Raw genomic sequence first — 25,698 nt, 5'->3', positions numbered from 1 at the left:
AAATTAGTTGGGTGTGGTGGTGCGTGCCTGTAGTCCAGCTACTTGGGAGGCTGATGTAGGAGGATCGCTTAAGACCAGGAGATCAAGGCTGCAGTGAGCCATGATCACGTCAGTGCACTCTAGCCTGGGTGACAGAGTGAGACTCTTGTCTCAATAATAATAATGATAATGATAATAATAACCAGCAGTCAAGAAAAAATAGTAAAAGCCCTAAACTCCTTCAATAGTCATGGCTATAACAGCTGCAATTGATTATTTATGGGGACTTTATGTACATTGTCTCTCTATGAGGTTGGCGTTATTAGCCTTATTTTACTTATGAGTCCACCAAGGAACAGAGAGATTAAGCATGCTGTGTTCTTAGAACTAGACGGATTAGAACCCATGTCTGGGCGGGGTGCGGTGGCTCACGCCTGTAACCCAGCACTTTGGGAGGCCAAGGTGAGCGGATTGTCTGAGCTCAGGAGTTCGAGACCAGCCTGGGCAACATGGCAAAACCCCATCTCTATTAAAAATACAAAAAATTAGCCAGGCAGTGGTGGTGTTTGCCTATGATACCAGCTAATGGGACTGGGGAGGCTATGGCATGAGAATCGCTTGAAGCCGGGAGGCAGAGGTTACAGCGAGCCAAGATCTCGCCACTGCACTGTAGCCTGGGCAAAAGAGCAAGACTCACTCTGTCTCAAAAAAAAAAAAAATTTAAAAGCAAAACCCTAACTGTTGTGTCCATCCCCTCTGACTAGCTCTCTGAGAATAGTTCTGCATCTCAGGCCTGAAGGAACTGTATCCTGAAATGCTAAAAGAATTTGCCTGTGTGGTTTTAGAGAAACCACTAAGAAATTATAGAGTAGAGATAGGAAAATGCCTAGAACTTGAAAAGAAAGGAATGAGTAGAATCTGAAAATTCTAGACTTGCAAACTTGATCTCATGATCTAGCAAAATTCTAGAATCTTAACTTTTGCACTAACTGGCTATGCAACCTTGGGTAAATCTCCTCATCCCTCTGGGCTTCAGCTTCCTTGTCTGTAAAGTATATGCTTGTATTACGTCATCTCCAGGGTTCCCTCTAGTTCAAAGTATTTCATCCTAATAAGTTCCTTTAATATGTTCTGACAGTTTTAGTGTTTCAGTCTTATCACCATGAAATAACTTATTTTCATTTGGTATCAGATGCCCCAGTGCTTCTTCAGAGAGTAAAGGGTTAAGAAGATGGAGTTTGGAGTAAAATAGTTCTAGGTTCAAATCTTACCTCTTCTCCCTACTAGTTAAAAGACCTTAAGCAGATTATGTAAACCCTCACTGTATCTCAGTTTTTCCTCTATAAAATGCTGGTCTTTCCTATGCTTGCATTTATTTCACAGAGTTGTTTTAGAATTAAATGAAATAATATGGATAAAGCACTTAGCTCAGTGCCTAGAATATAACAGATACCCAGTAAATATTAGTTCCCATATTTATTGATTATAAGATGCTCTTTTTCCTTCTACATTTTGCCATCTCTGAAATCAGGATGCATTTTATAGTTTATGGTGTGTAATAGTTTAATTGGCAGCAGTTTTTTCTTTTTTAATGGCACATAAACTAATGATACATTTTGCAATTCATTAAATATGGTATTTCCCCAGCATGATTCTTATCCCTGAGGTTCTCATTTCTCCTCCGGGATGCTCCCTTCTCTAACATTTTTGCAGGCCATTATTTCTTCTACAGCAAAGCAGATTTAGTGAATGGAACAGCTGGGGAAGTGACAACCTCAGCCATCATCTTATCTGGCTCGTTTATTTTACTGGTTTTGAAAATGGAGGCCAGAAAGGGGTAGAGAAATAAGAAAAAAACACAAAGGGAACTGAGGTCTTCAGATTCCTAGTCCAGTGTCCTTTCCCCCATCAGCAATGTTGTTGGCATGGAACAATCCCACAACCATGACTCAGTTGCTCTGTAGATGCCTGGGCCCCAGTTGGATGGTGAATGCTTCCAAATTTACATATAGATTTTGATGGAAAGATTTTAATCCTACAGCCACAAAGCTGGAAATTAATAGATTTTGACTACTGTTTCCATTTGCACAAATGCAGAATTCTAAAATTTTAGAGTTGAAGGGAAGAATTTTTTTTCCTGTGGGAACTATAATGTTCTCACCTTTGCCGTAGTCTGAATTGGCAAAGCCTGCTCTCTGGAGGCAGCACATTTCCTCTAAGTTATTATGTCTACAATTTCAGGAGCTGACAGCATGTGGATAATTGTGTCTTGAATTGTGAATGGTTTCTGCTGTTTGGCTGTTCCCAGGTTTGTACAGCTGAGCCCAGTGGCAAATCAATCACACAGTTCAGACACTTCATTGATTCATTCATTCACTCCATTACCTAGCACTTACTGGACACCTGCCATCGACCAATCACAAGGTACACACATAGTCTCAGCTAGTTCTCATAATAACCTTATGAGATGTTGCTTACATTTTGCAGATGGAAAAACTAAGGAATAGTGATGCTAAGTTACACTTTTTTGAGGTGGACATTGATGAACCTTCCAGATGTTGATTAGGGCATTTCAAAGCAAGAGATAACTTTAAGAAAAATGACTCAAAATTGAAATAGTAATATGAATCATTTTATAGTACAATATGTGAACAAATACAGAAATATGTCCATAGTCTGTAGAAAAGAAACAGAATATTCATTGGGGATCTTATTAGCTCTAAACATTAATTATATCAGTCAATTCAGTGGTCCCATGGTGGGCTCACAGGTAAAAGGTACAGGCCCATGGGCTTAGGAGAGGGCAGCAGCAGCCTCCCTCCAACAGCACACTGGTGAGAAGTAATCCCAGTTACCCCAGCCTAGCATCTCATTGTACTTTATATTCTAGTTGGATGTATTTTGGAGTCTTCATCGCTGCATGATGAGGACTCATACCTCTTGGTGACATGTTCTCTCCCAGTGCTTCTCAGCGCTCTCCTCTGCCTCTCAATTTTAGAGGGGTAGTGGCAACACAAGTGGAGAGGAGGCTACCTGCTTCCCCTTCTGTGGTACCTTTATTGACTGAAAAGCATAGGGCCATCTCTGGGGATAGAAACTGCATGACTCTTGTGCCTTTTTGGGACGGCTTCCTGGAGGAAAAGGGATTGACAGCTGAGGTCAGAGCCTTTCTAGAGTTCTCCTTCTTATTCTAGGGATTAACCTCAAACAGCAAATTATAGAACATGCAAATAAATAGAATAACAGACAAAAACGAGGCAAGGCATGGGGATTAAGAGACCAAAGAAGCAGAGGATTATAAAATCTAGAAAAGAGAAACCAGAGAAGTGGATTCATACAGTTTTAAATTTGGGTTTTTTTTTTTACCTTGTCTTTATACACTTTTACAACATTAATTTTAATACATATTTATTGTAGAAAGTTTGAAAATTATAGAAAAATGTAAAGAAAAAAATGAAATATCCCCATAATCTCACAACCCAGAAATACATTATGTCCATATTTAGGATCATATCAAATCACTATTTCAGAAGGTAAAAAAAATAAAAAAGTTGAGTCTCAGCAATCTCATATGATTTAACCTAAATTATATAGTGCGTGTATCATTAGTACCCTAATTTTTACTTTATATGTTGCAAGCATTCTTCCATGAAATTAAAATTACTCAAAATACAAATTGTAATGGCTGATGTCTATTTAATTTATACCTATTTCAAGTTTATCGTAGCTATCTGCTTTCTGTTGGATACTTGGGATGTTTGCAATTTGGGGCCACATTAAAAAGTATTACATGAAATACCTTGTTTGCAAATATCTGTCCTCATTTTTCTTTAGTTCCTTCACATAGACATCCAGAAGGGATATCACTAGATCACTTTATTATTATTATTCATATTACCAAATTGCTTCCTGAAAAAGTTGAAGCAATTTTACTTGCACTAACAGGGTTATAGGCAGGAACCTATAACCTTTGCTAGCGTTGATGATTATTGCCTTCTCAAAATCTTTGCAAATTTAATGGATTTTAAAACATCTCATTGTTTAGTTTGCATTTTCTTTATTACTAATTAGGTGGACTGCTTTTTCTTATGTTTATTATCCATTTTCCCTCCTTTTTGAAAAGTATATTTATATTCTTTGCCCATTTTTCAAATAGGGAGCAGTAATTTTTTCTCTATTGTATTTGTTATACTTTTCCTAGCTTGTCATTTGCCTTTTAAATTGTGTTTATAATCTGACATATAGTTTAAATTCTACATAAACAAAACCATCAATATTTTCCTTTCTGATTTCTTTAAATACTTTTGTGCCTTGAGAGCTCTTTCTTATTCAGGGATCAGTTAAATGACCATGCATGTTTTCTCTTAAGGTTTTTAAAAAAAAGTCATTTTAAAGATTTGGGCTCTAATCTGTCTAAAATTTATTTTATTTTGGTGTATGGTATGAAGTTGTCAGGATTAACTGGATTTTTCTTTTCCAAATATTGTTTTTCCAGTGCCATTTATTGCCATTTATTGACTACTTTATCTTTTCTCTGTTGCTTTAGATTCTTTCCTTATCATGCATTAGATTTTAAAATATGCTAGATCTGTATTAGGGCTATGTTTCAGGCTCTGTTCATTATATGTTAATTCTTGTGTCTGCTCCACCTTTTAATAATTTGAATTTAAAATATATACTTTCATATCTGGTAGGACAAGACCAACCCATTATTTATCTTTAAAAAAAGTTTAATTATTTTATCTACTTGTTTTATAGGTAAACATCTAGTTGAAAATCCCTTTGGCACATAGCGGGTACTTAGAGATTCATTCAACAGATATCCACTGTAATGTTTTTAATCTAAAAACATGTTGATTTTATTTGAATTTTATTTTACTTGAATCTTCTTTTATATCTTGCATTTCAAAGAGATAAACCCTATTCGCATACATGGAAAATTATACCTAATGAAAAATGGAGTTTTCTTTTACAGCTCATTTGGACTTCAGTTCTTTTAGTCATAAGACAATTTTATCTGTGAATGGTAACCATTTTTTATTTGCCACAGGATCACATTGCAGAGTGAACAGCTGTGTAACACAGTTGTTCTAAACTTTAAATAAGGTTGCTCTTAAAATGCTATTTGACTTGTTATCATAACCACAACCTAATTATTAAACTTTTTAAGTGTATGAATATTTTACAGATATTCTATATATGAAGGATCAATATACAAAAGAGGGAATTTGCTCTTTTCCAATTATTTCAAGAATAAACAAGAAAAATCTGACATAGACAAAATTAAAGAAACATTAACAAAATCTGCAATCCAATTTTCAGAGATAACTGCTGTGTACATATATATATATGTACATATAGATATGGTTTTTATACACACACAAACACAGACACTATATGTACAATTGAGACATGGTTGTACATAACTGTTTTATAATCTTTTTCACACTTAACAATATACCAGGAAATTTCCCAAGATATTATATTTGTATATATTTAATGAATATTTAATGAATACATTGAGTAGATATACCATGGTTTATTTAACCACTTCCCTGAGGTTGAACATTTGAGGTTGTTTCTGATTTTTTGAAATATATAAAGCTATCATAAATCTCTTTACTCCCTAACTTAAAATTATTCTGTTCTTAGCATATAGGCTATGTTCTGAGTACACATGCACATTTATCCATGGACGAGACTGTCTCATGGCTGTCTAGTCATGGCAAGGACTCCTCTTTTTCAGGGAGCTGAAAGAGCAGGGGACCAGATATCCCAGCCTCCTAGAGGTCTGCTAAGATTACTGGGAGAGAATTATGAGTGCTGGGGAGTTGGTGAGAAAATCATTTCAGAGAGCGTGGAACTGAGAATTTAAGCAACCTGGGGACATTTATTCTACATGTAGCAAGCAGATTTTAGTATCCAACTCACTTGGATTTGTATTCGCCACTTTCCTGTGCCTTCACACCTAGCTCTGTGTGTTAAGGGTAACATAACCTCTCTAGCTTTCCTTTCTCTGTGAACTCCTCCTACTTACTACAGCCTGACAACTCAAGTCCAAGTAAGAAAAAGACTCACAGGTGAATGACTCTCCCCAGACCTCTCCCCATGGGGCTCCGAAGGCTGCCTACTAGGTAGATGTGGTGGCTTCTTCATCTCAGATGGTGGCCCCGCTCTCAGGATGTGTTTTCAGTAGGCATGCTTCTCAGAAATGCCACCTTGACCTGTAGATCTTTATGTAGAACCCAGTCTCATAAGGGCAGGGGGACGAGGAGTTGGGAAAAGAAGGAACAAGGCCTGCCAGCTGCTGGCAGCTATGGTCATGGAGATGCCCCTGACCATAGCCCCCTGGCCACAGGAGGAGGCACAAATGCACAATCAGCTGGGCAGCTGGCCTTCCTTCGGGAACAGCAGGCCTTCTTTTACATCTGGGGCACCTGGGTAAGGGAGCAGGCGTACTTGTAGTGCTCGCCAAATAGCCCAGATTGGGTAGAAGAGGGAAACAATAAAAATTCAGAGGACCCACACAGATGGGTGTGAGCGGTGTGGCTTACAGGTGTGCAGTGGGAAATTGAGGAGGCAGTTTTTAGCTGCTGTTTTCTGAGTTTACTCCATTCACTTACTCGTTCACTTGCTCACTCATTCGTATAATCAGTACTTATCATTGAACATCTACCATGTGTCAGGCCCCATGAAGGAGATATCAAGATGAATAGAGAAAAGTGAGCATTATGTTTACTTAGTGTCAGCTACGTGTCTGGTTTTTCAATTTTCCTCCTTTAATCATTATAACAGCCTATGAAGTTTAGATATTCTTATCTCATGTGAAGAAACAGAGACCCACAGAGGTTAAGCTGTCCAGGGACACACAGCTAATAAATACTGGAGCTGGGAGTCAGACTTCTGTCCAAAGTCTATGCTTGACTCAGGGCTGTGACCTTCCCCTCAAGACATGCCTGTCCTGGGAGAGCTTGCTGTCTTAAGTGGAAGACAGCACGTTGAGCAAGTAATGGCCAGGTGTGTCCTATGGTTCCAGCCTCACTAGGAACACTCCAGAAACCTTATCCTGCCATTATCCAGGCTCCAGCAGATCTTGTTAAACATGTTTGCAAACCCTTTCTGCTGGCTCTAACCTTGACAGTGTCATGAATCGAGAAAGGGCCTGGGGTCAAGTTGTCATCCCTCCAATGGCAGGGGTGTCATCAGTTTGGAAGGCTTACTGGAAATGTACTGCCTTGGTGTCTACAAAACTCACTTTGTGTTCAACTAACCTCAGTTCTTCCAGCTCTTAGTAGCTCCATAATGAGAGAGAACCACCTCTGATAAAGCTTATTCTTACAGCACAGGATCCTTCACACAGCCTTCACCTTCTACCATCTGCCACAGTTTCCATTTTATCTCAGCTAAAGAATCAAAATCATTTCATTTTTTCTCTGCCAGCCCAACCACGGTATTGGATTCCAGCTAAACCATGAGTGTCATAAAGTGTGCTGTGAGGGAGGCAGAGCCTAGATAATAGGATCTCGTGGTTAGAACCCAAGGTAACTTGTAGACTCTCATTGTGACTGCCCTAGGCTAGTGGTTCTCAATGATTTAGGGTGTCATAGATCCCCTTGAAAATCTGTTGACAACTGGACTTAAAGATTGTCTCTCAGAAGAATAGACACATATGGACAGATATGCAATGGTTTGCATACAGTTTCATGAAGTTCATGGCTTTCCCCCACCACATACATTTTGAGGCAGGGTTTATAGGCCTGCTTCAGTTTGTCAGGTGAAAAGTATAACTTAGTCTGTCCTCTGGTGAGTAGAGTTGAGGATTACCCAGTCTACCCTCCAGAATTCTGGAGAAGGATTTTGGTTTCATGAGATACCTAGATCACCCCTGGGTTCCTATTTAGCACTTAACATTGTTATGCTTCTTTCTAAAGAAATAGCAGACATCATGAGTCAAATATTTTCCCAATCATGGCAAATTTTCTAGCTTCTGCTGGGCCCTGGTTATGCTAGGTCCACAGGGGAAGCTTTGTTGTTTGTCTCCAGCAAACATTAACTCATCTCTTTGTTATTATGGATAGGGTCTAGGTCATGGGAAAACCCCACAGTGTCTTAGTTAGTCCTCTCTCTTCTCCTAGACCCACCAGAGACTCATCACCTGTCCTGTCCAATCTAGGACCTAGGTGATGATCCCATAATCCATTGCCTCTTCTCTTGTTACTGGTTTTTCACATTTTAGAGACTTCCTTAGAGCTGGAGTTTTAGTATCTCTTTTGGATTATCTGAATATTTGTCCCCCATGGGTACCTCTATATTATATTTCTTGCATGATATTGAAATTACATGTTGGTTTGTCTGACTCTTTCCTTAAATAAAAAATCCCTTAAGGTCAGGAACTCTATATTGTTTACCTTTGTACCCACAGTGATTGTAACTTTGCCTGACACATATAGGTGCTCAATAAGTATTAATTGAATTGTATATGTTTGGATATCCAAGGCAATAACTTAAGTAGGGACTCAAAAATTGCTTAAAACTCCAGGAATCTTTCCATGGATAATCCATCAGATATGGTTAGCCAATTTATCTAGATATCTGAACATTGTATCAGGGGACATACAGGGTTCATGCTGTCTCATTTCCATGGGATGTGGGTATGTTTGTGTCTGTGTATGTGCGTAGGGGTATGTACACAGACCTTTGTTTCTTGGTTACTACAATAATTTGAAAACAATACCAAACAAACCTCTCTTCTGTAATCTCTCTATATGTATATCCCTCCAATGCTTCTTCACATTTCTTTATCTCCATGATATATCTTAACATCTCTTTCATCTCTGCCTCTTTCTCTTTTGGCTGACATATCCCAAAGACAGCATAGACAGCAGCCACTCCAAGTGGCAATGTCACACTAGTTCAGGACCAAGGACAGCGGCATACATGTCCTGGCCATGGGGAGAGGGTGCTTTAGTTTCTAGTTTGTTCAGTAAAATGACCTTTGGATGTGTCCCTTCTCAGCTGTCAGACCGCACCTGCAGTTCTGCAAACCTGGTTGTTACTTTGGTCCTAGTTGTTCCATGTATGTGGTGGACCTGTGCCCAGTCTGTGCCAGTGTATCCCTGTGACATTGCTCATTGATAGTCATGGTGAGGACACTGGAGCAGGAGTGGCATGGTTGTAGAATCAGAAAGAGTGCAACTGAAAGTGGGGAGAAACTCTGGGCTTGTGTGAGAGGGTCTGCTCCAGGAGCTGCCTGTGAGGGTCCTCTGCCCTAAACTCTGTGGTCAGCCATTGCTACTTTACTGCCACCCACATGGGGGTTGGAGAGATGGTTGAGGGGATAGGCATCCAATAGGTGCTGGACAATTTCATATTTAGATATCTGCCAGAGTGCCTTCCATAATGACAGAGCCCGGAACTGGCTTTTCAAGTCAGCAACTTCATGTTTAGCTAGTCTTTATGCCCTGATTAAATTAAGTATTAATATTATTGATGTTTGTGCTGGGGAAAAGGGAGGGGGATTGAGATGAGGGTCCCAAGGAGCAAAGCTTTTCTATGTCTGAACTTGCACAGCACACACCTTCTGCCCCAGGCACCTTTGTAACTGTCTCCAAATATATTATAATAGCAAATACACAGCTAATGTTCAACAGTTGGATCATAGTAATCACTGACAAGCTAATGTTCTGTGTTACTTTGAGGACCCATCCAAGAGCAGTGCTTAAAGTAACAAAAAAGACAATAAATCTACCACGAGCACCACTGCCTGTGATGTATGAGCACTTTAGATAACCTGGTGAGTTAGAAAACAGTTTCAAAACAAATGCAGTGGGTGGATAGAATCACTTCTGAAGTGGCCATTTTCTTGTGTCTGCACCATACTCCAGATGTCAATTTTTCTGGGGAGGGAGGGAGGGAGGAAGAGTGAATAAGCCTGTGTGTATTGCAGCTGAGGTCTCAACTTGAGCTAATATTAAATCTTGTGAAGAATAAACAGAAATGGTTTGCTCATTAGCTGGGCTTAGAGAGGCGTTACTGTGTGTTTAAAGTGCTAATTATTAGTGATCTTTAATGGAGCTAATTTAGCAATGGAAAGTGTTACAAATTTCCGTTCCTCAAAGGTAGCCCATTAGCCAGGCCTTTATAGCTAATATTGACTTTAGAAAGTTAATATTGAAATTGGCCTCAATTAGAGTTCATGTGAGAGAGAAAGAAAGATGAACATGGAGGTAGAAATAAGCACAAAGAAGCACCATGGGAGGAAGAGACATGGCAGTTACTAAACACTTTTTATGTAGAAGGTGTCGTGACACTTGGGATGTGAAAAACTCTGCCTCTGGGTCACTCATTAAGTGCCAGCTGTGTACCAAGCACTAAAGCTATTGAGAGAAGTACTCAGCCCCTGCCCTCAATGAGCTTAGAGTCTAGTGAGGGAGCCAGATGCAGTGGTGAACAATGGCAGAATAGGGAGGTACATGCCAGTGATATACTGAGGCAGACAAGTGAGTCCAGCCTAGATGGTGATGGAGCAGTTAGGGCAGGCACCCTAAGGAAGCTGTCCAGCTCACTATGGTGCAGGGCAGAAGATGGTCGTTTATGAAAATAAACTTCAAATGCATATCAGAATTGAGAGAAGGTAGACATTGCTTTTCTCCAGTGTAAAGGCTGCCCAACCTGGTTATCAGCCAAGTCCCTGGCTGCTGCCTCAGGTTACAGGAGGCCTGGTCAGTTTGCTTAGAAAAGCTCAGTATTTAGCAATTGCCAAAAGAAGAACACTTTTTTTTCCCCTTTTTGTGTTGAAATCAGGTTAGCAGAGGCTCCTGGGTGTCCTTTGCTTAGAAATCCCATGGCCAAGGAGGAGAACTCTGCCGACCATCCCTCCTGCACACCTGCCACCTAAGGAGGGGGATGCTCCTTGGTCCATTTGATGTTCGTGGGTGACAGGGATGAAGGACGACTGTGGGGAGTTGGCCTCATTGAGCACAGGTAGATTTTCAGGTTGGGGAGAGACATGTGGGTCTCCATACTGCTGTGTGTTTGGTTACTGACATAAAGCTGCCCAGTCTTTCTCTCTCTGCCAGGTTTATTCCTTCCTCTAAGTACACACTTTCTGTCTTGGTGGTAGGTGTTTTTGTTTTGTTTTGTGAGATAGAGTCTCCCTCTGTCTCCCAGGCTGGAGTGCAGTGGCATGATCTCGGCTCACTGCAACTTCCGCCTCCTGGGTTCAAGCAATTCTCCTGCCTCAGCCTCCTGAGTAGCTAGGATTACGGGCTCACACCACCACAACTGGCTAATTTTTGTATTTTTAGTAGAGACAGGGTTTTGCTATGGCCAGGCTTTTAGTTGGCCAGGCTGGTCTCAAACTCCTGACCTTGCGATCTGCCCACCTGGGCCTCCCAAAGTGCTGGGATTACTGGTGTGAGCCACCACATCCGGCTGGTGGTAATTGATGTAAGGAGAACTCTAAGGAACATATTTATAGTCACTGGAGGCATTTTTCAACAGTTTCCTTAATAGCTCCTTAGGGTCTATAAAGAGGAGACAGGAACATTCACCTCCATTTCTTTCTCTCTGTGTGTGTGTGTGTGTGTGTGTGTGTGTGTGTGCGCATGTATCTTTCTCTCCAACTCTTTATCTCTTGCTCTTACTCCTTTTCCTTATTGTTTTCTCCCACTCTTGCCACCTCTCTTTTTCTCTTGTGTTAACATAGGAAAGGAGGGGATGAAAGAAGGGAGAATGAAGGGAATGAACATCTTGCTTCTAATAGGTTCTCTGCTAACTCCAGTTTCACTGACAGTGTCTTCTCCTAAGGGCCTCACCCATCTATTTTCTACACAGAAGAGACCAGGACTTTAAATCTCTTTCCTTTATGATTCAGTTTCACATTGCACTTTCTTTCTTTTTTTTTTTTTTTTTTTTTTGAGACGGAGTCTCGCTCTGTTGCCCAGGCTGGAGCACAGTGGCCGGATCTCAGCTCACTGCAAGCTCTGCCTCCCCGGTTTACGCCATTCTCCTGCCTCAGCCTCCCGAGTAGCTGGGACTACAGGTGCCCGCCACCTCGCCCGGCTAGTTTTTTTTTTTTTTTGGTATTTCTTTAGTAGAGACGGGGTTTCCCCGTGTTAGCCAGGATGGTCTCGATCTCCTGACCTCGTGATCCGCCCGTCTTGGCCTCCCAAAGTGCTGGGATTACAGGCTTGAGCCACCGCGCCCCGCCTTCACATTGCACTTTCATGGGGTCTCACATAAACTGTCCGCCTGCTACTGTCCCAGCAGATCCCAGGAGGTTACCCACAAACATGCTTCCTGCCTCTCCTGGGAGTTAGGGAGAAGATCAAAAGAGACAAAGTTCCAGTGCCCCTACGCCCTATTCTAAAACTAACTTCAGCAGGGGCCAAGTCCCCATATCCTTAAAGATAAAGCAGAATGTGACCTGGAGGTTGGGATCAGAGCCTGCTGGGCCAAGCCCTATTCAGGAGCCACAGCCTTCTTCTGGGACCATCGAGATTCCACCTAACTCTACCCCTTGCTGTAGCACAGACCTGGGTCTCGGAGTCTCCAAAGACTTATAGTGGCATCTTTGCCGATGCCTCCCCAGGCGTCCACCCTGTTGGGAGTCAGACCATAGAGCCCACCCTCCTCCATGCACTCCTTTTCATCACCCCCTAACTCTGCTTTTCTGTTCAATGAGTAAAATCTCTTCATCCATAGCATACAGTTTGTTTGCCCCTCTCTCTCTGCCTTGGCATGTACTGCTTCCCACCATCCCTTGCCTCTTCCGTTATTTACAATCTAGTTTGAAGATCATCTTCTCTGTGGAGACTGACCTGATGGATCATCTCAACTTGCCATTCTCTGTCTTCTCTGTGCCTGTGCGTGGTCAGTTTCAGTATTTCTTGACTCTTTTTTTGTGACAGGCACTGTGCTGGGTTCTGGGGTAGAATAAGGAATACTACATGTTCCCTACCCTCAAGGCATCATGATCAGTTAATGGGGAGTAAACAAAAACGTATAAATGCCATTCAGGAGTGATGGAGTATCAAGTACAACTGGAGACAGCTCAGCTTGATGGGGAGGCCAGGGAAACTGCACAGAGGAAATGACACATTAGAGACAGATTTAAGAGGTAGGATCAACAGAACCAAGTAGCTGAATCAATATGTGTGATGGAGGAGGGGGAGGAGTCTAGAGTGCTTCCCAGGTTTCTGTTTGGTTAGCTCCGTGGATGACGGCACCAATAATTAAGATATAGTGGATACAGGATGGTCAGGTTGGGGGAAGGGTGGGAGGATCTTTATCAGAATCTCACAGTCTTCACTGGTTTTTTATGCAGTCTGGTAGCTTCCTGGTATCAGGGGAAATGGACACTGGGTATTTTATGAGGCTGGAAATTCTCAGAGAGTAGAAATTGGGTTTCCCCTCCAAGGGAGAGAATTGCCTGAGATGGGCACTGTGTTCTTAGATGCAGAGCTCCCCAGGTGGGAACACCCCTCCTTTCTGTTTCTTGTCCAGCATTTCCACAGTGTTCAGGGCTTTGTACCTGTGAGTGGGGGTGCAGTTGGGATAAAGAGGCATAAAGGGACTGGCTTCTCTGTCCTCCAGGGCTGTCTTAGAGATGGCATCTTGGTCTGTAAATATTATCAGTGACAGTATTTATGGTACTGAGAGTAGTTAGAGAAGGTGGGGCTCTGAGGGTAGGAAGGAAGATTTGTGGTGAAATTAAAACATCTGATACATGAAGGAATGGTTTAAGCTACCAAAATTGTGAGCAGTTTGGACAGGTGTTATTCATAAACACTCCTGCCACCAAAAAGTAAGATGTAGTCCAGTCTTAAAGCCCTGGAAGGGGAATTCATCTACCTCCCAGATAGCCTTTTTATTCCAGAGCTGAATTTGAATAATAGATAATTATAGGGTAATGGCTGAATCTCTAGAATCTCTGGGCAGTGGAGAGGGGTCTTCCCATGGTAGGGGCTGGAGGGGTGATGAGTAGTGTTAGATGAGTTTTTACGGGTCCTGTTTAGGCCAGGCTACAGGATGCTTTTCTCCATCTTCTGCCTCTGAGGTGACTCTGGAATGGAAAGACATACTTTAGTACACAACTTCCCAAAGTATAATGTGCATGTGGATCAGCTGGGTTTTTGTGTGTGTGTGGTGGGAGGCATTGGGACTGGGTCTTGTTCTGTCACCCAGGCTGGAGTACAGTGGCGTGATCACAGCTCACTGCAGCCTTGACCTCCCTGGCGCAATCAGTCCTCCCACCTCACCCTCCCAAGTGGCTGGGACTGCAGATGTGTGCCACCATGACTGGCTAATTTTTGTTGTATTTTTTTATATAGATAGGATAGATAGGGTTTTGTCATGTTGCCCATGCTGGTCTCAAAATCCTGGGCTCAAGTTGTCTGCCTGCCTTAGCCTCCCAAAGTGCTGGTATTATAGACATGAACTGCCATGCCTGGCCTCACCTGGGTTTCTTGTTAAAATGTAGGCTCTGACTCTGTAAGTCTGGGGTGGAACTTGAGATTTTGCATTTCCAGCAAGGTTCTAGGTATATGTGATGCTTATTACCTTGAGTTGCAAGGTTTTAGGACTCATCTTTAAGAAGCTCTTTTTTTTTTTAATTTTTATTTTTGAGTCTCCTTGCATTTTGTACAGGTGATATCCTGTCTCTGATAACAGTTTAATTGTCCTATTTGGAAACCTGTTTGTCTCCGCTTGGAAGCCCCTGGAGAGCAGGATCCATTTCTTATTTGTCTTACTATCACCAAAGCCTGACATATGACCTGGCACATAGTGCTCAATATAGAATTAATGAAACAATGACCTTAGGAATAGGAAAATTTCAAAATTACAACCAAACTAAGGTCCCGCCAAATGAGCTCCTGCATCTCTCAATTGTAAGCCAGATCTCTCTTATGCAGCCTCTGCTTCAGTGACTCAGTGCCATTTTGAGTAAGGCTCCCATGCTGGACACCACAGGGTGAAGCAGAAAGAGAAGGGAGAAACCTGAGCATAGGGAAGTGTGCAGAAACAGGGCTCAGGCCCACTTGAAGCAATGTTAGAACACTTACATAGTAACTTCTACATAGGTGCCCATTAAAGGGGTGTGTCTGAGAACCAAAAGGAAACAAAGAGCAATCCATGGATACTTTGGCAGCTTGAACCTCCAAATGCTCTATAAATACCCACTCTGTTGTTTGCTTCTTCACTTGTTGAAATAAGGATTGCTTTCTGAAGGAGGTTAGTATGGAACACAGGTGCCCTGGGGAATATACTGCTACTCTACACCCACAAAACCACAGACAGGGTTGGTGGCTCAAGGGTCAGTTTTACCATTGCCATTAAGGTCACACAGAGGCTGGGAGCCAGAGTGAGGATGATTGGCATTTTCTAACGTGGGAAATGATTACTAGAAACAATGTAAGCATAACACATTTAGAGCAAGGAGGAGCAAAAGTGGGGCTTGGAGAAGACCTATGCTGGAGGATCCTGGGGAGATAGCAGGGATAATTTGTACTTCCTTAATAGATGTGGAGCATTTCAACTTTGCTAATTAACGGAACAGCAGGCTTGTAATTCTGACAACAGCAGGATACAAATGGGGTGGGATTAGCACTGAATGCCAGCGAAGCATGCCTTTGTCCTTAAGAAGAAGCACAACACCCACGACCCACAACCCGTCTTGGGTCAGGTCTATGAAGGTGCTACCCCTAATTTTGTTTTTTGTTTTTTCCTGCAGCAACTCCAAGGGCTTAGGGTTTTTTTTAAATGTCTTCTCAGGCCTTCTTTAGAGGTAGCAAGCCTGTTTCAACTGGCTTTTTTTTTTTTAAGATGGAAACAGGTCTATGATTGGTCTAGAGCAGGAGTGTCCAGTCTTTTGGCTTCCCTGGGCCTCATTGGAAGAAAAAGAATTGTCTTGGACCACACAGAACATACACTAATACTAATGACAGCTGAAAAGCTAAAAAAAAAAAAATTGCAAAAAAATCTCATAATGTTTTAAGACAGTTTACAAATTTGTGTTGGACTGCATTAAAGCTGCCCTGGGCTGCATGAGGCCTGCGGACCACAGGTTGCACAAGCTTGATCTAGAGTTTATTTTCTAATAGTTCTATCACATAAACTTTATACCAGAAATAGCAATGATAATGTAAGCTTGCTTCCTTCAAGAGGTTAAGCCTCATGGAAATTCTTCCATTACTCTTCTCCCATTTTGGCATTTTGGGCTACCTGCAAAATGGGGTGATCTGCCCCTGAGCATCTATAAACTGATTCTGGGGGAAAAATTGGCCAGGAAGCCAGTGAAATGTTTTATCTTCCCAAGGCGGAATGAATCTTGTTAGGGAATTTATTCCCAGTACTTCCTTTTAAAGCATATTGATCTGATAACCTGAGGATCTTAAAGGCCAACAAATATGAAGAGAAGGTTTAGAAAGTCTCAGAGTATTACAGCTGAGTAGTACCCTGGAGGGCATCTACTCAGATAGCCAGTGCTTGGTGTGACAGATGAAGTCACTGACCTTGTGTAAGTCATTTTAGGAAGGGTCAATGTTTTATTCATTCATTTATTCTTTCATCAAATATTTATTGAACATTTACCATGAGTCTACCAAGACATGTACCTGATAGTGAAAACAGGTTGCTATTTCATTGGTCCTGTTTGAGTTAGCATTCAATGGACTTCTCCTTTATTATATATTCCAACAGCTGGTTTCACAAGGGCCCTGGGGGAATTGATATGCTACATAGGATCTTTAGCCAGTGCAAATAGGTTTTATATGCAAGGTCACCAATTTCTGAGCTGCTGGGCTAATTAGCTCTACTTGGCTTTACATAATACATATATTGTTGAAAAGTTATATGTAATTTAATTTTTGGCAAATGAAAAACTAATTCAGATCACTAGGGGAATTTTTGTTTGAAGAGACTCTGCAGCAAATGCTTTTATAATGTGAAAATTTTAGTTGTAATTGGAAATGATTGTCCCCTAGTTTGGATTTTGTAAATCTGGACACTTTAGGTTTTCTTATGGTGGACACAAAACCAGACGCAGCAGTGGCCTCTACAGGGTCGGGGAGGACCCTGGCCTGGGAAGTAGAAGCCCTAGGAATCCTAGAACAGCCCAACCCAAGGCACTGATATTTGCTGAAGCCCATGACTGCAAGCTGCATGGACAAGCTGCACACCTTCTCTCCGGTCCTGGGCCCTGGTGGGGAGAAGGAAGAGGTGGGACACAATGAGTGGGTGTGATGGATGAGACTTGCAGCTTCCTCTTCCTCTCCAAGGGTGGGAGTAGAGAGGAGATAGGATGGGGAACCTTTTGCTTCCATTATAGCAAATTTGAAACCCTTTCTTAAGGTCTTATGGCTATTTAGAATTAGGACCCTCTTGTGTACTGCAACACAGTAGGGGACAAGAGGGAGGACAGTAGAAAAAAACAGGACAAGAGTTTAGGAGAAAAGAGAGTTATGTGGACTCTTTTTATATAGTAAATCTCATTAGTTTGGGCCTTGCTATTTTTGAACTTGTAAATAATCTGAAAGAAGATAAGACTGAAATTTAACTTTTATATTACATTTTTTTCTATAGATATTAGTAGAGTGCATGGTTATATAGAGGAAAGTGTTTTAAAATTAATGTATAGAAAGATATATTTCACAAAGGAAAATCATGTATTTTGATATAGAAGCATCATTTTTCACAAACAAGTCATGTATTAAAGATCCTTGTCTAACAGATAAAGCCTAATAGATTGCCAAGGAAGCTAAATGTCTCCTTGTTGCATAAGGATGAAAAAAATACTTTATATATCTATTCATAAATTCTATAATAATTTATATTGATCCTAATTAGCCTCTATTAGTGAAATTTAATTGTTTTTCTGTGGAGAAGATAAAATTAGAGCATAAATATCTGTAGAAACTAAGGATAGAAAGTTCAAAATAATGCTTATAGGCTTTGAAGTTCAAGTATTCTTTTTTATGGTGTTACTTTGTTTTCCTATTGCTCAAGGTCTTCTCAGAGTGAGCCTTGTAGCTGGTTCTCTGTCAGCTAGTAAAGAGAAACAACTGATGAATAAAAGACTTGCAGTCTTCATTTGGTGAAAAATGAAAGAGAAAAAATAGGGAAAATGGTCAGAGACACTTAGGAAATTTGCTTTAGGTTTAGGGTATGACCTCTGATCATAGACGCTGGCATTCTGAGGACACATCTCTCTTCCTCCTTGATTGAGTGTGCAGTTGGCCCACTTCACTTCCCTAGGCCAGTGATCTTACGCCTGGCTTGGAATTTTATTGCCAAAATTCCCAGGTGGGTTTCTTGAAACAGTCAGTGTTTAGAGATTGAAGGATTGAGTGGGATTGTCCTGCCCAGCATGTTGCTTTCCTCTGTAAATTGTCAAATTTGGACCCCAAGGGTATAAGCCAAGTGGAGAAAGGCACCCGAGGGGGTATCCATGGTATCTGGTTCTGCTCCCTGAGCGGACGTAAAACCGCTCACCTTCTGGGGTCTATCTGTGTCATATCCCTAATGGCGACACATAACAGAGACCTCAGTTAGAGCTCAAATTGCTGTAAGTGTGGGTGGCTCTCCCTGAGAGTCCCTGTGGGGTTCTTAGGTTAAATGATAGGGGTGCAGTGGGCTAGCCTGGGGTTTGTGTATGTGGAAGCTGGGTCCTGACTTCCCACACATCCCACACTGGGCTGGATTGTCCTTTGCCTCCTGAGGCTACTGTTCCTCCAGGCACATCTTTAGTTTCCGTTCTCTGGGAGCCCCAAGCTTCTGCCTCCAGCCCCCAAACAGGAACTCAACTAGAACGTAAAAGGACTTTCTGAATGAGAAGCAAGATTTAGAAAGAGAACAAGTTAAACAAGGTAGTGCATTTCCTTCCCAGGAGATTTGTGTCTCCCCATCTCCTGTCTATCATGGACTGATGATGATGACATTGAGGGAAGGAGGAAGAGATGGGGAGAGGAATATTGTCATCAACTTTGCTTCCTTCTGAAGGAGTTTTGTGGTTTACTTTCCTTGTTTGTAAAATAAAGACTAATAGTTGTTGTGCCAAAGGAAAGGCAAAAGGGACTTTGTAAATCTTTATTTAGGACTTTGTAATCCATCTTGATATCTGTTAACTAATTCAACAGATATTTCCTGAGTGCTGAGTATGTTCAAGACACTGTGCTAGGCACTAGAGGTACAACATGATTTTGTGAAAGTCCTCTGTCTTCAAGTTGCTCAACAGCAACAAGGCTGGTTTTTTTTTTTTTGCCCCCAGGGCATGGAGGTTTGTCCACATGAGGAGGGTGATTTGGATTGTCCTCTGCTTGAGAAGGACCGGAGAGGTTGCAGCCCTGATCACCCCTGTGGCTGGCATCATGTGGAAGGATCCCTTCTGTTGCAGACCCTCTCCTGGTCCATCAGGCTGGGCTGTAGGACCTGGACAAGGCAGGACTTGCTGACTGATGATGGGACTGGGAGACTGAGGATGGGACCCTGCGATTCAGCTAGCTGGCTCCTCTCACCGTGATTCCTTCTGGTTTGTTTTCCCACAGGGTCTTTTCGGAATGATGGTTTGAAAGCTTCTGATGTCCTTCCTATCCTAAAGGAAAAAGTGGCCTTCGTGTCTGGTGAGTATTTGTGGGACTTTCCTTTGTAAAGGACCTAGAGAAGAAGTGTGTGCGCACATGTGTTCAGATTCACTTGTGTGTTAGTGGGGGAGAAGTAGGAGAGGGGAAGTTATGCTTGGGGCAGCTGCTTCCTTTCTGCTGAGGCAGACAGAGAGAGAAAGGAGGGCTCTGGCCCCAGCTGGGTGTTCTAAAGGACACCCAGAACCAAAGGGACATTCCCCGAGCTTCCCATCCAACCGCAGTCCCCTGGCCTGGCCCTGTGAGAGTTGCTTCAGCTGGAGAATCTGGGCACGTGGCACATTCCCTGAGGTTTTATTTCAGTTCATTTCCGCATGGATCGGGGACAGGAGATTTTTAAAGGAGTTTTTGTTTCCTCCTTTTCTTTCTTTCCTGGCAGAGGGAACTCAAGTGAGGGTTCGTGTTTATATGTTTAGTTTTTGTTTTTTTCTGAATAATGACTTCCAAATATTTATATGACTTCTCTCTCCCATACATCTTGTGCACAAAGACCTGTTAGTGTCTCACTCTGGGGTTAGCAATCTGTAGCTGGTGGGCCATTCACCAGTTTTTATAAATAAAGTTTTATTGGTACACAGCAAGGTATATTTGTTTATGGAGTGTATTAGTTTTCCATTGATGGTGCAACAAATTTCCATAAGCTTGGTGGCTTAGAACAACAGAAACTTATTATTGCACAGTTCTGGAAGCCAGAAATCAGTTTCATGGGGCTGAAATCTAGGGGTCAGCAGGGCTGTGCTTCCAGAGGTTCTAAGACAAAATTGGTTCCTTTCCGCTCCCAGCTTCCAATGGCTGCTGACATTCCTTGGCTTGTGGCTGCATCATTCCCATCTCTAACTCCAGGGTCAAATTGCCTTCTCTTGCATCTGTGTCAAATCTTTCTCTGCCTCTCTCTTTTAAGGATACCTGTGACTACATTTAGGACCCATCTAGATAATCTAGAATAATCGCCCTATCTCAAGATGGTTAACTTAATCATATTTGCAAAGTCTTTGCCATGATATGTTTGTGGACTATTATTCAACCTACTACAGATAGTGTTAATGGCTGCCTTCTCACTACAATAACAGAGTTGAGTAGCTATTGCAGAGACCATTTGGCCCATTAGCCTGAAATATTTAATATCTGACCCTTTAAGAAAAAGTCTGGTGACCCCTGATATAATTGAAGTCAAAGACTGGCCAGAGCCCCTAAGGCAGTCATTCTCAAACAATAAGGTATGCCAGAATCACTCTGGGAGCCTGTTCCAGGGCTCCACTCTAGGCCTCCTGGATCAGAATTTCTGGTAGGGTCTGAGGCAGGGGCTGGGGTAGACAATGTTAGTAGCCGAAGATCATATTTTGAGAAACATGCCATGTGCTTATACCTCATGGACCAAACCTTTATTTCTGGGTGATTTTGGTGATCTACAAGAAGTAGCAGTGCAGTCACAGAGCAAGAGCTAGTCCGGTCCTGTAGAGCAGAGGTTCATGCCACAGGCACTATTGGTTTGGCTGTTGGGCGACAGCCAAAACAGAGAGAAGAGGAGGTGGGAAGGGGATAAAGGAAAGGGGAAGTTAAGCAGCAGTTGTCTCCCACCTCATTGGAGAAAAGGCGAGAGCCTGATGATTCAGAGTGTAGGTGTGGGAGGTGAGGGCAGGCATGCAATGGGAGTGTGCAGAAGACTATATAATGACTAAGTGCATTCTATATTGTTGTAATTATTGTTAGCAGTAGTAGCAATAGTAATTTATTATTGTCATTGCTGTTAGACGAGAGTGACCTGGCAGCTGCCTCTTCCCATTAGGGACTAGTATATCTTATAAGGTAATGAGCCCCTGCCACTGAAGATGTTGAAGTACAGGCAGAACAACTCCTTGGCAGGATTGTGCAGCAGTGATTTGGGTACGGGGAGAGGCATAGGTGAGCAACCTTTAAAACCTTTAGAAACTTGGATTCCATTTGCTTGCTAAGCATATGGGAAGACCTTGTGCAGAAATCCTAGAGGCCATTGAGCAGTGCCAGGGCTCTGATTTCTGCTGATCCCCATAGCCTGGGCTCCCAAGGATGTGGCCCACAGCCCTCTGGGAGCCCAATCTTATCTTTTCTTCCTTCTTTTTATAGTCCTTAGTTAACCTGATGTTCTTCCTATCCCCTGGATATCCTGCCAGTCCTTCCATTTCTCTTGTGCCTGACACTTCTTTCCCTCTGCAGTGCCTTCTCCATACCTTCTGCCAGTTTGAGCCTCTCTTCTCCTTCCAGAGTCAGTTCCTACTTTAGCTCCTCCAGCAGACCTTCCTGGATCTAATGTATTCCTCTGAGCATCATTCTATTCTACATCAGTTTGGGGCATATGCATGCACAGTACACTCTAACATGAGACCCTTGCTTGATGTTCATGGTTTATTTTTTCCCAAGTAAATTCAGTCAGAGCCCTGGGCAGAGCCCCAGAAAAAAACCTTCTCAGGTGGTAGGGGCTAGTCCTAATGGATCTCATAGAAGCAATGTGGCCAGGAAGGCAGTCAGGAATGAGGCAGGTAGAAAATTCCCTGAGCAGGACGAAGGGGGCTGGGAGCATAGCTCTCCCCTATTTGCCAATGTAAGCCGAACAGCCTGGGTTCAGCCTTATTCAACTGCACCTGCGCTTGTGGTGCCAGAAACTTCTGGGCTTAGGGAACATTGCCCTTCTATATCTGGGAAGGACACTGAATGTACTGGGAAGATAATGACTGGCTGCATCTAAAAAAACAAAAACAAACCCCAAAACCAAAAAAAAAAAAAAAAAACAAAGACCAAACCAACCAACTCTTACATCCTGAGCTTTTAAAACATAAAAGATATAACACAAAAATAAAACAAAATAAAGAAACCTATAATTAAATAATGCAGTTTAACAGTTGGATTTCTTTCTGAGAAGAAGAAAGCACTGCAAGGAATGTGGTGAGTAGAGAAACAGGCTGTTTGTTAATTGAGCCTGCCCTCCCCTGCTAGTACCCAGCCTTGGCCAGGCGAAAAGAAAACCATGCTGCCATGGGAACGTACATTGGGAATAATCCAGGGCAGCCCAGAAGCTTCTGCATGTGGGCGTGTGCATGTCTGTGTGACAGGATTTGGGGCTTTCCCTCAGTGAGCCTCCATTGTTCCAGCACTGCCCCATTCTGCTCTGTCATTCACAGCTCACAAGCTCCCCTTGGCCCTCTCTGATATCCTTTATACTACTTATAAGTCACAGCACCCATTGTCCCTTTTATCCAGCCTTCCCATATAGGGTCCATTTCACCCTATTGTCTTCATGTGCATACACACCCTCCTTTTGGCCACCTCCTCATGATTCCTCTCTGCCTCCTTATCTCCCACCAATGTGGTTTTCCTCATTGGTTTCCACCGTTCCCAGGGAAACCTTATGTTGCTGTGGCATAATCTTTTGTACCCTGGACCTGCGTCTCTCAAAGTGTTTTCTAAGAACAGTTCCACAGGATGATCCTCTACAAAGAAAATGGGGTTCTGTTCTCAAAGAAGTTGGGGAAATGCTGGACATTGTAGCTCTCCTTCTTGGAGAATTATAGTGTCCACTAAAATACATTAACATTTTAAGCTCTGGAAAGTCCTGCAGTAAAGAACTTTTTTTTTTAAAATCTGGCATTTTCCAAACCATAGAATAACCTCATTCCCTAAAAATTTATGTGTCTGTGATGTGTATTCATTAACATCTTGCAGATCTATTGTTATATTGACTCTATCGGGGGTCCTTATACTTCATCTCTGCTTATTGTCCTCTGTAATTTCAGCATCTATGTCAATTATTGATCAAATCCTAGAGCTTCATTGCTGCTCAGCCTCCTTGGTACCAAAGTCCTCCACCTACCTACCGTGATTATGCACGTCCAAGATCTTGACCCTTGATATGTCTATCTGTGGTTTTAGTCCCATTTTGACCCTTTCTGATATCCTCTTGTCATTTGGGAGAGGATGGATATGAGAGGAACAAAATCAACACTTTTCCCTCTTTTCTGGGATGTCATCATCCAGCAGGACATCTCCCACCCTCCTGGGGCATACCCCATTTATATGGTGCATTAGCTCCATTCTGCCTTCACTCAGCTTGGAGCCTGGCACAGATACTGTAGCCAAAGCTTTCAACAGAGCTTTTGCTGTGCCCTAGTACCCTGTCAGCAACCCTGAAGCTCATGTCCTACCCAGTCCTACTGTCATTCTCGAGAGAAATTCTCCAGTGATGGTTTAATTTCCCTCTCCTCAGTACCCAGAGCCTACCTTGACCCTGGACTGATTCTTGTCTACTGTTCTACCCAAAGAACCATGTCCCTCAGGCAGACTGAACTCCTCCCTCTCCACCACCTATCTCCCTTTCCTCCTCCAAAGAACAGTGTCCCTCGGGCAGGCTGAGCTCCTCCTTCTCCACCACCTATCTACATGTCCTCCACCCAAAGAACCATGGCCCTCGGGTGGGCTGAACTCCTCCCTCTCCACCACCTATCTCCATTTCTTCCTCCAAAGAACTGTGTCCCTTAGGCAGGCTGAACTCCTCCCTCTCACCAAAGAACCATGTCCCTCAGGCAGGCTGAACTCCTCCCTCTCCATCACCTATCTCCATTTCCTCCTCCAAAGAACCATGTCCCTCAGGCAGGCTGAATACCTCCCTCTCCATCACCTATCTCCATTTCCTCCTCCAAAGAACCGTGTCCCTAGGGCAAGCTGAACTCCTCCCTCTCCACCAAAGAACCATGTCCCTCGGGCAGGCTGGACTCCTCCCTCTCCATCACCTATCTCCATTTCCTCCTCTCTCGGAGTTCAACAGCCTGCCTCAAAGAAGGGGACAGCCCTGTCTGCTGTGGACTAGACCCTCCCCTTGTGCCTTCCCTGGGGCCTTGCTCCATTGTTGTCCCTACCCTTCCCAGCATAAAGATTCTCTTCCTCTAGGCTCATTCCTCTCCTTTTTTTCTATAATCTTCAAAGGTCTCTTTCTTTCTGAACACCACATGGCTTGATCCTGCTGCCTCCTCTTGACTCCTTATCTACACTTCTGGATGTGGGGAATTAGAATTCCCCAGGCTTTCTCTTCTCACCCCTCCTTCCTTGCCATCTGAACCTTCCAATCTTCCTATTCACTATTTATGATACGATTTTAAAGCTCATTCATTAATGGACACTATGCTTAGGAAGTGGAACCAAGTTTCTCAGGAGTGTCAGACAGGAAAAAAAATAAAAAGCAGAAACTTGGTTCTGTTTCCTAAGCATAGTGTCCTTTAGTGAATGTGTTTTGAAATCATATAGTAAATAGTGAATAGGAAGTTTGGAAAGTAGAGGAAAGAAAAAGCGACTATCTTCCAGCCATCTAAAAACCTCCCCAGCCATGATCCTGAATCTCATGTCTCCAAGGCCAACCCTGGCTCCAGTTTGGGAGGGACAGTGTCAGCAAGCCCTCCAAGCCACCCTTTGCCAGTCAGAGCTGTGGTTCCTTGTGGTTCCAAGACTCTACTTGTAAAATGCCCAAGGAAGGTCAGGAAAAAACCAACAGCTATGGTAAAACAAGCAAACAAACAAACTGCCAGAGTGAAAATGCTTGGGGTGAGGTCAAGGATAGAGGGGAAGGTTGAGAGTGCTGGAGTACCTCTCAGCTTTTGGGAAACCTTCTATTTAATTTTTTCACTTCCTTTTCCTTGTGTGGAAGGCAGTGGAGAGATGGGGACCATTTCCAAGGCAGATAAGACAAGGGTGGTTATCACTTCAAAGAACCATGGCTAGTGGTATGAAATGTCCAACTTTGAGTTAATCTGTGTGAATCTTCCCTGAGTTGGGGTGCTGGGCAGTGGTGGTGGTGCAGAAACACTTTTTCATCAGGGCTGGATCTCACAGTGGTCTTGATCTTGTGTAATCCTTTTCTTTCTGCAGCCTCCTTACTTCCTCCTCAAGGGTATTCTGGATTGATTTTTTGTCAAGCGTCCCCTCTATCTGTGTGCCTTCTGGACTCCTTAACCAGAAGGAAACCTTGTTCATGAACTCACACTTGGGCGGGATCCCTGGGAGACTCTGCCCTCTGTGTAAGAGATCCTTGTTTTCCAGTATTGGTGAGGTTCGCACCTCT

General features: G+C 42.7%; 1 protein-coding gene across 12 annotated transcripts in view; it reads left to right on the top strand.

The window, feature by feature from the left end:
• The window catches only part of KALRN (kalirin RhoGEF kinase), a 684,488-nt gene that overhangs the window by 174,117 nt on the left and 484,673 nt on the right, over nucleotides 1-25,698 (top strand). For all 12 annotated transcript variants that reach the window (XM_017855309.1, XM_017855307.1, XM_017855308.1 and 9 more), the window contains exon 2: nucleotides 19,524-19,598. In XM_017855309.1, coding sequence (XP_017710798.1) covers nucleotides 19,524-19,598 — 75 coding nt within the window. The remainder of the gene's footprint in view (nucleotides 1-19,523; nucleotides 19,599-25,698) is intronic.

The sequence above is a fragment of the Rhinopithecus bieti genome, unplaced genomic scaffold (assembly GCF_001698545.2).
Source record: "Rhinopithecus bieti isolate Rb0 unplaced genomic scaffold, ASM169854v2 scaffold_39586, whole genome shotgun sequence".
Classification (NCBI taxonomy): Eukaryota; Metazoa; Chordata; class Mammalia; order Primates; family Cercopithecidae; genus Rhinopithecus; species Rhinopithecus bieti.
Note: the sequence above shows the minus strand (reverse complement) of the source record. Positions and strands in the feature narration are given on the sequence as shown.